Raw genomic sequence first — 15,301 nt, 5'->3', positions numbered from 1 at the left:
GGCTCAGGATTACAAGTTTTTTTTGGATAATATTTTTGATGTTCCCTTTAATTTCTCCTCCAGATCCATCTTTCATGATGTGTCCCTTTCCGATTCTTCATTTGCATGTAACATCAATTTGCATTGTATCATGAGACATTATTTCTTTTTCCTTCTCCATCTTTTCTCAGAGCCTTAAACATCTGTTGGAACAACTCTTGGTCGAGCAGCATTGGGGTGAGGGATGACAAAGACTGTGTCCTTAGAATTATAAAATCTGTTTTCTCTAGTTTTTCTAGTTCTGATAAAAGATGATGAACCAAAATGAATCTCCTGATTCTTCTTTTCTGAATTGACTTCAGGCTTTCAGCATCTGTAGATTTTGTTTTACTAGGGAAGTTGATAGGGTAGCGTGAAGTATTCAGTGTGAAGCACTTGTTGAGTGGGATTTCTAATTTTCAGAAACGCACTAAGGACTTCACAGTGATACTAAAGTATAAGGGATAGACAATCCAAAGAACTCAAATGCAAAAGTGTGTGTGACAGGCAGCATCTGGATAAATTAATGGTGTGAAACTGGATACAGGTAAGTATAAAGTAAGGCACATCAGATGAAATTTAACACTCATTGGATTTGTGATGTAGCTGAAATCCATTCAAAAATAAAGTTAGAAAGGATAGAACATAGAAAACCAACAGCACAATACAGGCCCTTCGGCCCATAAAGTGTGCCGAACATGTCCTTACCTAAGAAATTACCTAGGGTTACCCATAGCCCTCTATTTTTCTGAGCTTCATATACCCGTCCAGGAGTCTCTTAAAAGACCCTATCGTATCCGCCTCCACCACGGTCACCGGCAGCCCATTCCACGCACTCACCACTCTCTGTTTTTTAAAAAAAAAACTTGCCCCTGACATCTCCTCTATACCTACTTCCAAGCACCTTAAAACTGTGCCATCTCGTGCTAGCCATTTCAGCCTTCTGAAAAAGCCTCTGACTTTCCACACGATCAATGCCTCTCATCATTTTATACATCTCTATCAGGTCACCTCTCATCCTCCTTTGCCCCAAGGAAAAAAGGTAGAGTTCACTCAACCTATTCTCATAAGGCATGGTCCCCAATCCAGGCAACATCTTTGTAAATCTCCTCCGCACCCTTTCTATGGTTTCCACATCCATCTTTTTGTGAGGCGACCAGAACTGAGCACAGTAGTCTAAGTGGGGTCTGACCAGGGTCCCATATACCTGCAACAATACCTCTTGGCTCCTAAACTCACACTTATCTGGGTTGAACTCCATCTGCCACTTCTCAGCCCAGTTTTGCATCCTATCAATGTCCCACTGTAACCTCTGACAGCCCTCCACACTATCCACAACACCTCCAACCTTTGTGTCATCAGCAAGTTTACTAACCCATCTCTCCACTTCTTCATCCAGGTCATTTATAAAAATCACAAAGAGAAGGGGTCCCAAAACGGATCCCTGAGGCACACTATTGGTGACCGACTACAGAATGTGACCCGTCTACAACCACTCTGCCTTCTGTGGGCAAACTAGTTCTGGATCCACAAAGCAATGTCCCCTAGGATCCCGTGCCTCCTTATTTTCACAATAAGCCTTGCATGGGGTACCTTGTCAAATGCCTAGCTGAAATCCATATACACTATATCTGCTGCTCTACCTTCATCAACGTGTTTAGTCACATCCTCAAAAAAATTCAGTCAGGATCGTAAGGCATGACCTGCCTTTTACAAAGCCATGCTGACTATTCCTAATCATATTATACCTCTCCAGGATCTTCTCAATCAACTTACCAACCACTGAAGTAAGACTCACTGGTCTATAATTTCTTGGGCTATCTCTACTCCCTTTCTTGAATAATGGAACAAGATCCGCAACCCTCCAGTGCTCCGGAACCTCTCAGGTCCCCATTAATGATGCAAAGATTATCGCCAGAGGCTCAGCAGTCTCCTTCCTCACCTCCCACAGTAGCCTGGAGTACATCTCGTCCTGTCTTGGTGACTTATCCAACTTGATGCTTTCCAAAAGCTCCTGCACATCCTCTTTCTTAATATCTACATGCTTAAGTTTTTCAGTCCGCTGTAAGTCAGCCCTCCAATCGCCAAGGTTTTTTTTCCCCGTAGTGAATACTGAAATAAAGTATTCATTAAATACGTCTGCTGTCTTCTCTGGTTCTATACACACTTTTCCACTGTCACACTTGATTGGTCCTATTCTCTCAAGCCTTATCCTCTTGCTCTTCACATACTTGTAGAATGCCTTGGGGTGTTCCTTAATCCTGTCTGCCAGGGCCTTCTCATGGCCCCTTCTGGCTCTCCTAATTTCTTTCCTAAACTCCTTCCTGCTAGCCTTATAATCTTCTAGATCTCTATCATTACCTAGCTTTTTGAACCTTCTGTAAGCTCTTCTTTTCTTCTTGACTAGATTTACAACAGACTTGTACACCAGGGTTCCTGTACCCTACCATCCTTTCCCTGTCTCATTGGAAAGTACCTATGCAGAATGCCACGCAAATATCCCTTGAATATTTGCCACATTTCTTCCGTACATTTTCCTGAGAACATCTGTTCCCAATTTATGCTTCCAAGTTCCTGCCTGATAGCCTCTTATTTCCCCTTACTCCAATTAAACGTTTTCCTAACTTGTCTGTTCCTATCCCTCTCCAATGCTATGGTAAAGAAGATAGAATTGTGATCACTATCTCCAAAATACTCTCTCACTGAGAGATCTGACACCTGACCAGGTTCATTTCCCAACACTAGATCAAGTACATCCTCTCCTCTTACAGGCTTATCTACATATTGTGTCAAGAAACCTTCTTGAACATGCCTAACAAACTCCACCCCATCTAAACCCCTTGCTCTAGGGACATGCCAATCAATATTTGGGAAATTTAAAATATCCTGCCACCACAACAACCCTGTTATTGTTGCACCTTTCCAGAATCTGTCTTCCTATCTGCTCCTCGATGTCCCTGTTACTATTGGGTGGTCTGTATTTAAAAAGGAAAAAACACCCAGTAGAGTTACTGACCCCTTTCTGTTCCTAGCTTCCACCCACAGAGACTCCGTAGACAATCCCTCCACGTCTTGCTGCTTTTCTGTAGCCACGACGCTATCTCTAGTCAACAGTGTCACGCCCCCACCTCTTTTTACCTCCTTCTCTGTCCTTTCTGAAACACCTAAGCCTGGCACTCGAAATAACTATTCCTGCCCCTGAGCCATCCAAGTCTCTGAAATGGCCAGAACATCATAGCTCCAAGTACTGATCCACGCTCTAAGCTCATCGGCTTTGTTCATAATACTCCTTGCATTAAAATAGACACATCTCAATCCATCAGTCTGAGCGTGTCCCTTTCTATCACCTGTCTATCTTCCCTGTCGCACTGTCTCCAAGCTTTCTCTATTTGTGATTATTTTTTTTTTTAACTTTGATAGATGTATATAGTTTGGTGTTGCTAATTTCCATGTTTTAACTTTAATTTCTCCATACAGGATGTAAAAGCACAATTGGGTCATTTGGCCCATCAAATCTGCTCTGCCATTCAATAAGTTCCTTTTAAACCCATTCCCTGCTGCCTTCCGATAACCTTTAGCCCCTTTACCAGTCAAGAACGTATCAATCTCTGCCTTAAGTGCATCAAATAGCTTGGCTTCCACAGTCCTCTGTTAATGAATCCCAAAGTTCACCCCATTTTCACTGAAAAAAAATCCCTCATGTCTGTTTTAAAGGGCTATCCCTTCTGATGTTGAACCCTCAGATCCTAAACACTCTGATGGAAATACCCTCTGCATGTCCACTTCATCTTGTAGGTTTCCTTGAGCTCTTCCCATTCTTATGAACTCCAAGTACAGGCTCCGAACCATCAATGCCTAGTGTGGCAAGGATGGACTTGTCCATGTGAAAGCTTGTGCAGGATAAATAGCCGACCCCACTGAGCCCACACATCAAGACCTGACTCAACCTCATTGGAGTACCTGCTTCAGAGACTTGGTGCTGAGGACCTACTGAAATACAATCACAATTAGCCTGTCTCAACCTACCCAGAGGCCCAACCATTGGAACCTACATGAATAGAGTCCAAACAAATATCCAAACTCCTAGACCTTGGAATCCACACCTTCCTTTGCAACTGAGTCATTGACTTTGAGGAACATGCTACAATCAGTAAGGATGGGCAGCAGCACCTCTACCATGATTATTGTCAACACTAATGCCACAAGGTTTTGTTCTGAACCCCCAACTTTATTCCCTAGGCACTCATGACTGTTTGGTCAGATTCTGCTAGTCTGTGGATGATACCACCATAGTGGGCTGTATCCCAAGTTCAAATTCAATTTTCAGTCAACCATACATGAACACCCATGAAACAGTATCACTCTGAGGTCATGGAGAAAAACACAGTCCCAACAGTCGTAGCACATAAGTTAGTGAAATAGTCACAAAAAATACATGGTCCAAGTCCCTGAGTCCATGAATGTTGCAGCAGTCTGTGGCCAAACACAGTCCAGCTTGTTTTCTGCTGAGGGAACACTTGGGGAGGGGAGGTGGAGTAGGGACAGCACTAACTCCAACTCCTGGGTGGCTGCAAACAGGTGACACTGCGGCTTGAGGCCTAGTCCTTGCTATGATAAGAGGCCACATAGCTCCCTCTGCGGTCCTCTTCAACCATTCGCGATAAACCAATGAGTTGAACTTGCCACATTCCACACCACAAGATCTTGTGATCACAAGAAAAGTGACCAAAACTATCACTTGCCATTAAACTGCACACCTCCTTTGTGCACTGAGGCAGCATCATGGTCCACACCAAGTCCAGCTCCTTTAGTTTCTCTGCCAACAGGAACTCACTGTCGGGCAGACAGGAGTACTTTAAGATCTTAATGTGCAGCAGGGTCTTAAAATTTTTCTTCTTAAAAAATTAAAAAGACAATAACTCTGGTTGGCCTGGTAGAAGCTATGCATCCGAAATGCCGTCATCTTATCTCAAGTAATGAGTCAGTGTATAGGAAGGAGATGGAGAGCCTAGTGATGTGTCATGACAAAAACCTATTTCCCCCAATGTCAACAAAACAGGTTTGACTTCAGAAAGGAGGGCAGTGCACATGCTCCCATTTTACATCAGTGGTGTTGCTGTCAAGATGGTTGCAAGTTTGAAGTTCCTAGGAATGACATTTACCAATGGCCTTTTCTGTTTGAACTACATTGTTGCCATGGCCAAGGAAGCTAGCAAAGCCTCAATTTCCAAAGGTGGCTAAAGAACTTTTAGTATGTCCTCTTTGACCCTTATCAATTTTTATCCTTGGAACAGCAAGTGGTAAACTCCATTTCCAAAATGCTGACCTTAAAGGAATTTGAATTGTTAGTTCTGGTTGATAAGACAAGCCGGCCACTCAAAAATGCTGCAATACAATCCTAATTCCTGGTGTTAGAAAATGGGTAATTTTTTTGTTTTAAGTCACCTCCTCTCTAGGCAGTTGTACTTTAGTGGTAAGTCATTTTCCAAAAAAAACACTAGACAATGTTTCTCACCCTCTGCATGCCACCTTGGCTGAACAGAGGAGCACACTTAGTAATGGACTAAGACAACTGTGCTTCTGCAGTGAGTGCTAAATGAGGTCATTCTTGTCCTTGGCCAGTAGGCTGTGTAATGAATCCACCTATAACCAGGGAAGTGATGACCCCCTCCTGTTAAGACTGTTGAGGTAACTTATTTTTCATTCTTTCTTGCTTCTCTTCTAATATTTGTATATCTGTGCACTTGTAATGCTATTGTGGCACCATAATTTTCTTTGGGATCAATAAAGTATCTAATATTTGGAGGCAATCCTATGTATGACTGGTAAGCAATGTTTGTATAAATGCCATTGGATTGAGGAGCTGAGCTTGGTGGCACTGATGAGCTAAATGGTGCCACTTGCCTGCAATAAACTGACTTATGTTAAATACTTTTTTTTTTGTTCCTGTGTGTGGAAAAATCCTGATAGTTCAAGTGTTCTCTCATCCTTCATATTCATATAGTTTTTAAGAGTGTTGGATTCTGCACCAATATGCCAGACCTTGTCTGCCAGGTACCATTATCCACAACTGCCAGCAATATCACTCTTCCTTTCCTCTGCTAGTATAATCTTGATGAATTCCCTCAACACTGTTCCATGGGTAGTCCATTGAAGATGTGAACCAATAAATTTGAGCTGAATCTGTTAGCCTTCCATGTTTGACCATGCATATGTAGATGTTTGAACCTGACTGCTTTTTAAATAACTCCATCAACAATTTATCGTTTACTTCTCTGGTCTTTCATTTTTTTAAAGTTATATCATGGTAACAAGCTCTTCCAGCCCAACACGTCTGCATCACCCAATTACACCCGCGTCACCAATTAACCTACTTACCCATATGTCTTTGGAATGTGGGATGAAATGGGACCACCTAGAGGAAACCCATGTGGTCATGGGGAGAATGTACAAATTCCTTACAAACAGTGGTGGAATTGATCCCACATCACTGGTGCTGCAATAGCTTTACGCCAGCTGCTAGTTACGGTGCCACCCATAAATTTATTGCCTTATTTGTAGAATAAGCACATTAAGGAAAAAATGAAATGATATCAAGAGCTATTTGATAATGCTGTCATGGTCCTAGGTGCATAATTTGTAGGAGTTTGTTGCACGTTCTTTCCGCATTCCTTACCTGGATAGAGATTTTGGAGTGGATTGATAGTATTTTAGTATAATAATTATTATTACTGGCAGAATTGTATTTTGTTTTTAAGCTGTAGTCTGAAGAATCACTTTAAATTTCAATGAAATAATGCAAACATTGCATTTTGAATGCGGTTTTGAGACAATTATATAAAAAAAAACTGACATCTGTTTTTCTTTCCCTGGTTCCTGCTAATTACAGTTCAGAGCCAGGTGTGAAGCACAAAGGTCAGCAATGTAAATATACATACTAGATACAAATTTTGACCACTTTCTAGAAAAAGGGAAAGAAGAGTGTTATACATTCAAAATAAATCTTGTCCTTTCCTTGAGGGGGGTTAACTAATTGCCATTTGTGCATTTGTTTTGCTACAAGAGTAACTTTAATTTTTAAAATCTGGACTTTTCTGTTATTTTAGAAATTTTCTGTGGAGAAAATAATATTTGAAGGATAACATGGAAATACTTTGTACAATTTTAAACCTATTGTACGGATTGCTGATGTTTTTTCAGTGCAGGTTGCACCATAGGCATTTTTGCTTTTTGACTAGCAGCAATTATTTTCTATTTGCCCATTTAATCTAATTTTAGGATATTTGTCTGAATTCTTCACTCTTGCATTCACCTTGTACTAAGGGGCTGCTCTTATTTTTATTAATGTAGAACGTAGAACTGTTTAACACAGTACAGACCCTTCACCCATGAGGTGCTGACTTTAACCTAATCCAAGATCAATCTAACCCTTTCCTCCCACATAGCCCTCCAGTTTTCTTTAGTTCATGTGCCTATTTAAGAGTCTCTTAAATGTCCCTAATGTATCTGCCTCTACCACCAGCAGTGTGTTCCACACATTTACTATGTGCAAGTCAAAATAACTGCATTTGATATCCCTTCACTGTACTTTCCTCCAGTCACCTTAAAAATATGTATTCTTGTTTTGGCCATTACCATCCTGGAGAGAAAGATGCAGGTAGTCCACTCTGTTTATGCCCCTTGTACACATCTATCAAGCCTCATCATCTCCTTCACTTCAAAGAGAAAAGGCCTAGCTCACTCAGCCTTTCCTCATAAGACATGTACTCCGTTCACACAGCATCCTGGTAAATCTCCTCTGTACTCTTTCTAAAGTTTCCACATCCTTCCTATAATGAGGCAATCAAAATTGAACGCTTATCTGTTTGTAAATTGGCTATTTTCCAAAATTGAGACCTCCGGAAGCTTAAAATTCATCCAACTTGTGCAGTAGCAACTTGACTTAGTAGCTTCCAGATAATTCCTTCAGTGTCACACTGCAATAGTGCCTCTGATTTTTCAAAGTATTGACTTGAGAATAATTTGTCTTATTGAGGCTAAGGTTGGCTAACAATGTATGTCCTTTATTCCAAGACCCTTTTCTCAGTGGTGTTGTTACATCATTCTTGTAATGCATTTGGAGCCCTAGTTAAGGTGTGAGATTACGAGATGATTTTTCACTAGGGGTCCTTTTGTATTTTAAGTTTAATTTCTACATACTGAGATATATGGCCTACTCTTTGTTTCTCAGTCTAATGATTTTTTAATGTGTATCTTAATAATATCTAATTTTAATTGTTTCAACATTGTATGTTCCTGGTGCTTCCTTCTCCAGGTTTAGATTTAGTGAGCAGCCTAGGTGTTTTCAGCAGAAAAAAATTTATGACCTTGTATTGTAGAGCTTCCTCAATGGCTATATTTTGTACATTGGGAATACTAAGGGAGATCATGTAGTCTAATATTAGTAGACTAATTTGATGACCCTTTTGTACTGAGCTGCTTATTAAATTAATGATTGTTAACTTGTTTTTCTCCCCCTTTCTGCTTTTTAGTACTAGAAATGTACAGCAAAGTGAGAGAACAGATGAAGGCCAAAAGGTAGTTTGTATGTCTGTGTATTATGTAATTTTGTTTGCCACTCACCTTGCAAAAACAAAATGATGAATGTAGCATTTTTTACTAATACTGTATTGGATTCCATGTTTCACAGATTCCATTAGAAGTAATAATTTATTGCATCTGTTTGTAAATGTGCTATGTTTCATCTAAAAATGTGAAATCCAGTTTAGAATACATGCCTTGTATGCATTTAAAAAAAGAACTGTGCCTAATCATTTGTTTCTTATATACAGCATTTTAAGTTGCTACTAATGATGAATTAAAAGTCCCCTCCTCACTATCTAATCTGAAGTATATGAAGCTACTATCTGAAGCAGTAATATAGCCCTGATCAGTGGAGATTGGTACTTGGATTCCAGTTAATGAAAATTTGCATTATTAATTTGGCTGGGGACTAAATTTCATATTCAAGTTTACTGATGATACAAAGCTGACTGGGAGGATGATGTAAATAGGCTGTAAGGGAATATGGCCAAACCAAGAAAGTGGATGAGAATATAACATGTAAATTATGGAAAATTCAAAGCCATCCACTTTGCTCCAAACAGAATAGTAGAGCATATCTTGACCTTTTGGCAGATTTTGTTCTTTGGGAATAGATGTTCAAAAGGACTTGGATGTCTTGATGTTGGCCTTGATTACGAGAGGATTGACATGCAGATAGTCAAAGATAATACTGCAGTTAACAATGGCCTTAATTAGACTGCACTAGGAATATTGTACCTTGGAGCCATAAAAGGAGTCATAGGACTAGCTCCTGGTGTATTGAATTGGCTGTATGAGGAGAGAGTGAGTAGATGAGGCCTATATAACCCTGAATGAGTAATTATCCCATTGAAACCTGCTTGTCAAGTAGATGTTGGGAGAATGTTTCCTCTTGGCAGAAGATCTTTAAAACTATGAGGTGAAAAGAAGCTTCTTCATGGAGAGGTGCACTTGCCCCCAATGTGCAGCTATGGTTCAGTTATTAGGTTCTTTTAAAATAGAAGTAAATTTCTGGATATTATGGAAATTGTTTTATATAAAGCTTAGAGCAGAAAAATGAAGCTGAAGTGGAAGATCAGCCATGAACTTGTTGTATGTCAGCAAGTTTGAAGGGCCAAATAGCCTACTTTGTCTCATAATTATGTTCTTTATAAAAGATTCCCTTGTGATAAGTCAGTAAGTAGAGGCTAAAGTTGTGAGTCAACCTGATTGCTTAATTTGATTCAAATTCCAAGGTGCTTTCATCACTACAGATAAGAAATCAGGAAAGATCCTCCACTTTGACACTTTGTTAAAGTGTCAAACTTCATTGAATAATTATAACTAGATTAATAATATATCAAGTAAGCAAAAATGGTGGATCATGATGAAATAAGATCCCTAACAATAGAAAGGTGTCATAGTTTTGCTACATTATGGAATATGCCACTGCCAATTGTCTTCCTTGTGAAGAAGATTCGTGTAGACTCTGTACAGTTTGGTAAGTATGCAATATTTGTAAATAAGTTTCCTGAATAGTAAGCATTACTGTAAAATCTTGTCCATGTTAATAATTGCAAGTAATTTATTTCATGAGCTTGTCATTGGCTCATTATAACCATCTAAATTTAATGTCCAACCCTCTGGCATTTGCATTAGTCTTCTAGCCAAAGGGTGGTAATAGTTTACCTTTCATTTTACATGTCTCCTGGAGCTTGTGTTTGCCTGAGAAGGTATTCTAAATGCCTGGCAAAGAAGGAAGGAACAGCAGGCAGAAAAAGTACAGCAACCCATATTGTATTGCCAAGTGAATAGGATACTGTATATCAAAAGTTGAAGTAAATTTGCTGCCATGTGAAACAGATACTGTCCCTTCAACCTCCTATTTTTTTCTTCTTGGAGCTGTAGAAAATGGGTATGAGTCTAATTGATTGGTCTCATTGAAGTATATTCATATTTTTGTGTAGTTCTGAAGTGCTCGGAAATATATTTGCAAAATAGGGAAATATAATAGCATAACTGAATGGTGAAATCAACAATGCAAATTGGATGCCTAAGTCATCTGTTTAAACACATTGTTATGAAACCATATCTCCTCCCTGGGAAGTTTGCGTTTAGAGCTTCCTCAAATCCTCTGTTCCTTTTTGATTCTGGAGCCTGAAGCCAGTTCTTGATTGATGGCTTCTCTGAGGTTCCTTGCAATGTCAAATTCTTTCAAAGTGTGCAGAAAATTGTTTTATCAATCTATATGCAAAAGAAAAATTGCATCCTGGTATATCTCTTGCCAAGAAACAAATTAATATTTTATTACTCAATTTTTTCCACATTAATCAGTGACAAATTAATAAGGCTTTGCACAGAAGAAAGTTGCATTACAAAAATTTTGATTAAAACATTTTCTACCATAGATAATGGCATTGATTTCTATTTTAGTTAGCAAAGGTTGAGGACCTTGTAATTTTTTCTATAAAATTATATTTACTTCAGACTCTGATGTGCAGGTTCATTTCATGTGCACACTAAAATGCAAAATAACAGATGGCTGTACATCAGTGAACCCTCTTGGTTTATGTGTTGTCTGATCAAGATGAAGTTTACTTCCTTATTAGTATCTATAAATCTAAAATGCATTTACCTAATGTATTAAGAAATAACACTGCAAATACTATGTGTAAAGCATACTTCAAATCATATTTCAGTCTATTTTGCACTTTTAATTGACAATTTGATAAATATTGAAGACTTGGATGACATTATTAGTTTACATCGCTGTATCTATAAAAGTTTGGCTTATATTGTCAGTTCAGCTGGCCAAAGCTATGACATTCTGAATGGTTCTAAAATTTATTAGATCTCCTTTTACCATTTTTTTTCCTCCTCTTTCCACCCTCTGCATGCTTCTGTTTTCTTTATTCCCACTTGGTTATTAATTTAGTTTATCAGTGTGCTTTGGAATTTCAGAATGATGTTAGTATGTTTGTGCCCAGAGTGCAGTCTCCAAATGGAAAATAGATCAAATTGAATGTTCAATCATTGGATTTTTACCCATTTGTGAAAATACACTTCAGTACCCTGCATATTATTAGAACCACCTGGCCATATGAGTTGTTTTTCAGCTACTGATTAATCAGAACACATTATAAACTAATTTAAAAATTATACAGGTATCCAGCATGCTCATCAAATTACAATTTTTCTGCACTCATTAATATAACCAAGTGAGTTCCGTATAATGCGTGCTGTACTAAATGTAACAGCTGTGTCTTACCAATAGATTAAATTACATGATTTAATGAGACCAATTCAGTATATTAGGCAATAATCATGTAATAATTTTCTGAGATGACTGATCACCATGATTATCTCTTAAATATATTATAGCACTGCAACAGACATATTTTGGTATATTTGAATTGCAACTTCACACTGAATGAAAGGAAACTACTTCATCCCCTGCTGGCATGCACAGCGAAAAAATGTCCAAGACTATTTCAGCAGTATTTCTCACACTATTCCCTCTAACAGCTAGAAGGACAAAACAAAATTGACTCTTGGCAATACTAGAGTATCTTGCCAAGCTGTACATCATCCTTGGTTGGAAAATATTTGTTCCTTTCATTCTTAATGTATTTTAGGAATTTGATCTATCTGATAGCACTGTCGAACCACCTTTTCCATATATAACGTAACAGTTAAAGAAGACATCTCATTGTTACCTTCAGGATAATTTGAGATGGACACTACACGCTTGTCTTACAACCAAAACATGCATCACCTGAATTAATAATAAAATAAACTATGATCTTGAAGCTATAATTGCAGCATTCCAGCACTAAAAACAGTATTTAAAAATCTGGTTAGTAGAACTCCTGTCCTGTTGGTTTTATGCAATTTTCTTCAAACAGAACATGTGAACCAGATTAAATCTACTTCCTAATGTGACACTTTTTTTTTACATAGATACAAATATATTTGCATGATATGCCAAGGAACTCATTGGACTGAAAGCAATGTAGTAAAGAACTGTGCTCCCAGTGTTGAGTCATGAAACAAAAGCTGGATAAATTCTACTTTCAATCATTTAGGGTACTTTTTTTTAAATTGTGCAACTAAGTTTCAAGGGTAAGCTAAGGAGATAAGTTTAGTATAATAAAGGGAACCTTGGGGTCAACATAAAGATATGCCTGATGTTGGGAATAACATTGGAGTCATTGGAGGCCTTTGGCATACGAATGAATCATGAAACTGAAATGGTGCTTCTACTCCTGTTATGTTACTATTGTAACTCTGTTCTTTTTAAATTTTTTTTTATTATTAAAACATACAATACAAAGTACTACCGTGTGGCCACGAGAGGGTGGAGGGAGAGGGGGTTGAAACAGAGTCTGCTGGATAAGTGCTAAAGGTGACTAATGAAGTTGGTCCAGTGATTGCGAGTCCTTTCTTCTCTCTCTCTCTCTCTCTACGGGGCTCTCCCTTACTCCAGAAGAGGTGCTGGTCCAGAGAATCCAGAGCCACAGCCAGATCCCCTGCCTACGCCTTAGATCCTTCAATGCATCTGTAAATTGTAGTTTCTAAAAACAGTGCCCATGCCCTTCCAGTCAGAGAGCCCTATTTGGGGAGGGTTCAGGGTTTGACAAAGTGCCTAGGCAGTTTTGTGACAGTAAAAGTCCTTCAGGGTTTTCAGCTCCTCAATTAGAATCTGATTCTGGTTCTCAAGCACTGCCACGTGGTTTTCCAAGCACTTCACGTACTTCTTTTTCCTGTGGCACTCCCTTGCAGCCTCCCTGTTCTTCATCAGCCGGATCTCCTGCTTCAGCGTGGCATCCTCAGTCTTGATGGCCTGTGGTTGGAGGGTGATGGGTGAAGTCATCATCACCGTCTATGACAGGGAGTTGGTGGTTGGAATGGTCTGGATCTGGTAGATCTGGATGTCCCCCAAGGCAGTTTGCACTACAACTTGGTTGCTGGGGACCAGGATCTGCTGCCCATCTGTCACCTGTGTGTATTGTAAAATGGTGGTCCCCTGCTGCACAGCCCCAGCGCTGGATGTTGAGTGCCTGCAGACCATGGACACCTTCAGCCCCCACACTGGCCAGCTGGATGGTTCCACCTGGAGTGATGGCAGTGTATTGGTTTGGTAGACAGGTGTAGGGACCGTCAAGGTGGTGAGGGGATTGGCATCGGCCTCCTTGTTCCTTTTGTCATTCTTCTGGGTTGTTGCGTCTCCCGATGACAACTCATTCAGGATCTTCGTGTATGATGGGCAACTGGAGAGTAACTCATGGAACTTCTGCGAAGAGGACGCATCGTTTGACGATTGCTGGAGATACTCACTTTCCAACTGCACCGACTCCTGCTGGGTCAGCTCTGTATTCTGATGTTGGAGGGTGGTGGGGTTGGACGTCCCTGTGTCTGTACTACTATGTCCATCGCGCTGCACCTCCTCCATTACTGGCTACCTGCCGCATGGTGCTGCGGTGGGTAGATCAAGCGGGCGCGGGAGGTCCGAGCCAAGGCGGACCAGACGAGACTACAAAGGGCAGCAGGATGGCGGTGTAACTCTATGTTCTTAAAACCTGATTATAAAACATGTATTTAAATTTAAAACCACTTTTAAAGCTAATGTGGAACTACTGCTGAGTTGAGATTTGGTTTATTAATGTGGTTTAATGAGTTGGTCAGAGGATTGAGGAAGGATCTTTGAGCTCTGTTCTAATATCTCTTTCTCTTTGCTAAATATCAAGTAGCAGTGTCTCAGTCTTCATGATAGCAAGGTTGTGTGACATTGAGTGAGGAAATACTGCTCTTGAAATCTCTGCAGGATCTGTGGATCTCTTCTGAAAATCTAGCCAGGAATAGCAGTTTCCTGCTGCATCCAATTTCATGTGGATGCTGCACATTGGATTCAAGAAGCATAACTTCAGTGGAAGGTGCTCGTCGTCCAGCAGCCACACATTTGCTTTGTGTGGTTTAACTCTGGTTAATACAGCAGACTCGATCACGTTGAAGAAATTGCCATATGTCCTTGAATAATCAATGATCTGAATGATGTGCTTTGTCTGGTCACGCAAAAGCTGGACTTTGAAACAGTGGAATTCCATTTGACTGTTCAATATCTTAAACAGTCTTGCATGTGTTTTGTGATTTGCAGCACCATGGAGGAGCCTTGAATCCATTTGCTGTATGCTGCTGCCTAACAGTGGGAATAAAATTTGGCCACCTGTTTAGAAGTAGTAGAATCCATAAATAACCTTGCATGTATAGCAGAGGGAACAAATAGTAAAGCATTGTACATATCTTCAGTCCAGCTTGGAGGGTCCCAGTGCCCAAAGTTTCATGCTCCCTAAACCTTATTGGCAAAACGGTCCTTGCCCTGTTACAAGATGGAAATTGTGGCTAGAAAAGGTGATATGCTCAAAAGGATATTCTTACTCGAGGGATATGCTCTCGTGCTGTTATTTGCAGAAATCCATGTAAAAGTGTAGGTCATAGTGCATATTTAACTCCTGAGAAGAATACAGATAATAGCTCTAGCTTCTCTTCCTAGCATATTTTTGACCTATTTTCTCTTGGCTTGTTCTGTCTCCTCTTCTTGGTCTCATCCTTGTCTCTACATTCCATCATACACAATGCACCAAGGGGAACATCTAGTGAGGGGTCATTGCTTGAACCCTGTATGCAGATGCTTTAAGTCAAGATGTTCCTTCAGCACACACTC

The 15,301-nt window shown here is 39.8% G+C and overlaps 1 protein-coding gene and 1 pseudogene across 3 annotated transcripts in view; one reads left to right on the top strand and one right to left on the bottom strand.

The window, feature by feature from the left end:
- The window catches only part of LOC140185739 (exocyst complex component 6-like), a 183,521-nt gene that overhangs the window by 37,827 nt on the left and 130,393 nt on the right, over window positions 1-15,301 (top strand). For all 3 annotated transcript variants that reach the window (XM_072239333.1, XM_072239334.1, XM_072239335.1), the window contains exon 5: window positions 8,550-8,595. In XM_072239333.1, coding sequence (XP_072095434.1) covers window positions 8,550-8,595 — 46 coding nt within the window. The remainder of the gene's footprint in view (window positions 1-8,549; window positions 8,596-15,301) is intronic.
- On the bottom strand, window positions 13,226-14,032 carry LOC140185952 (cyclic AMP-dependent transcription factor ATF-1 pseudogene; annotated as a pseudogene).

This window comes from Mobula birostris, chromosome 21 (genome assembly GCF_030028105.1).
Source record: "Mobula birostris isolate sMobBir1 chromosome 21, sMobBir1.hap1, whole genome shotgun sequence".
NCBI classification, from domain to species: Eukaryota; Metazoa; Chordata; class Chondrichthyes; order Myliobatiformes; family Myliobatidae; genus Mobula; species Mobula birostris.
Note: the sequence above shows the minus strand (reverse complement) of the source record. Positions and strands in the feature narration are given on the sequence as shown.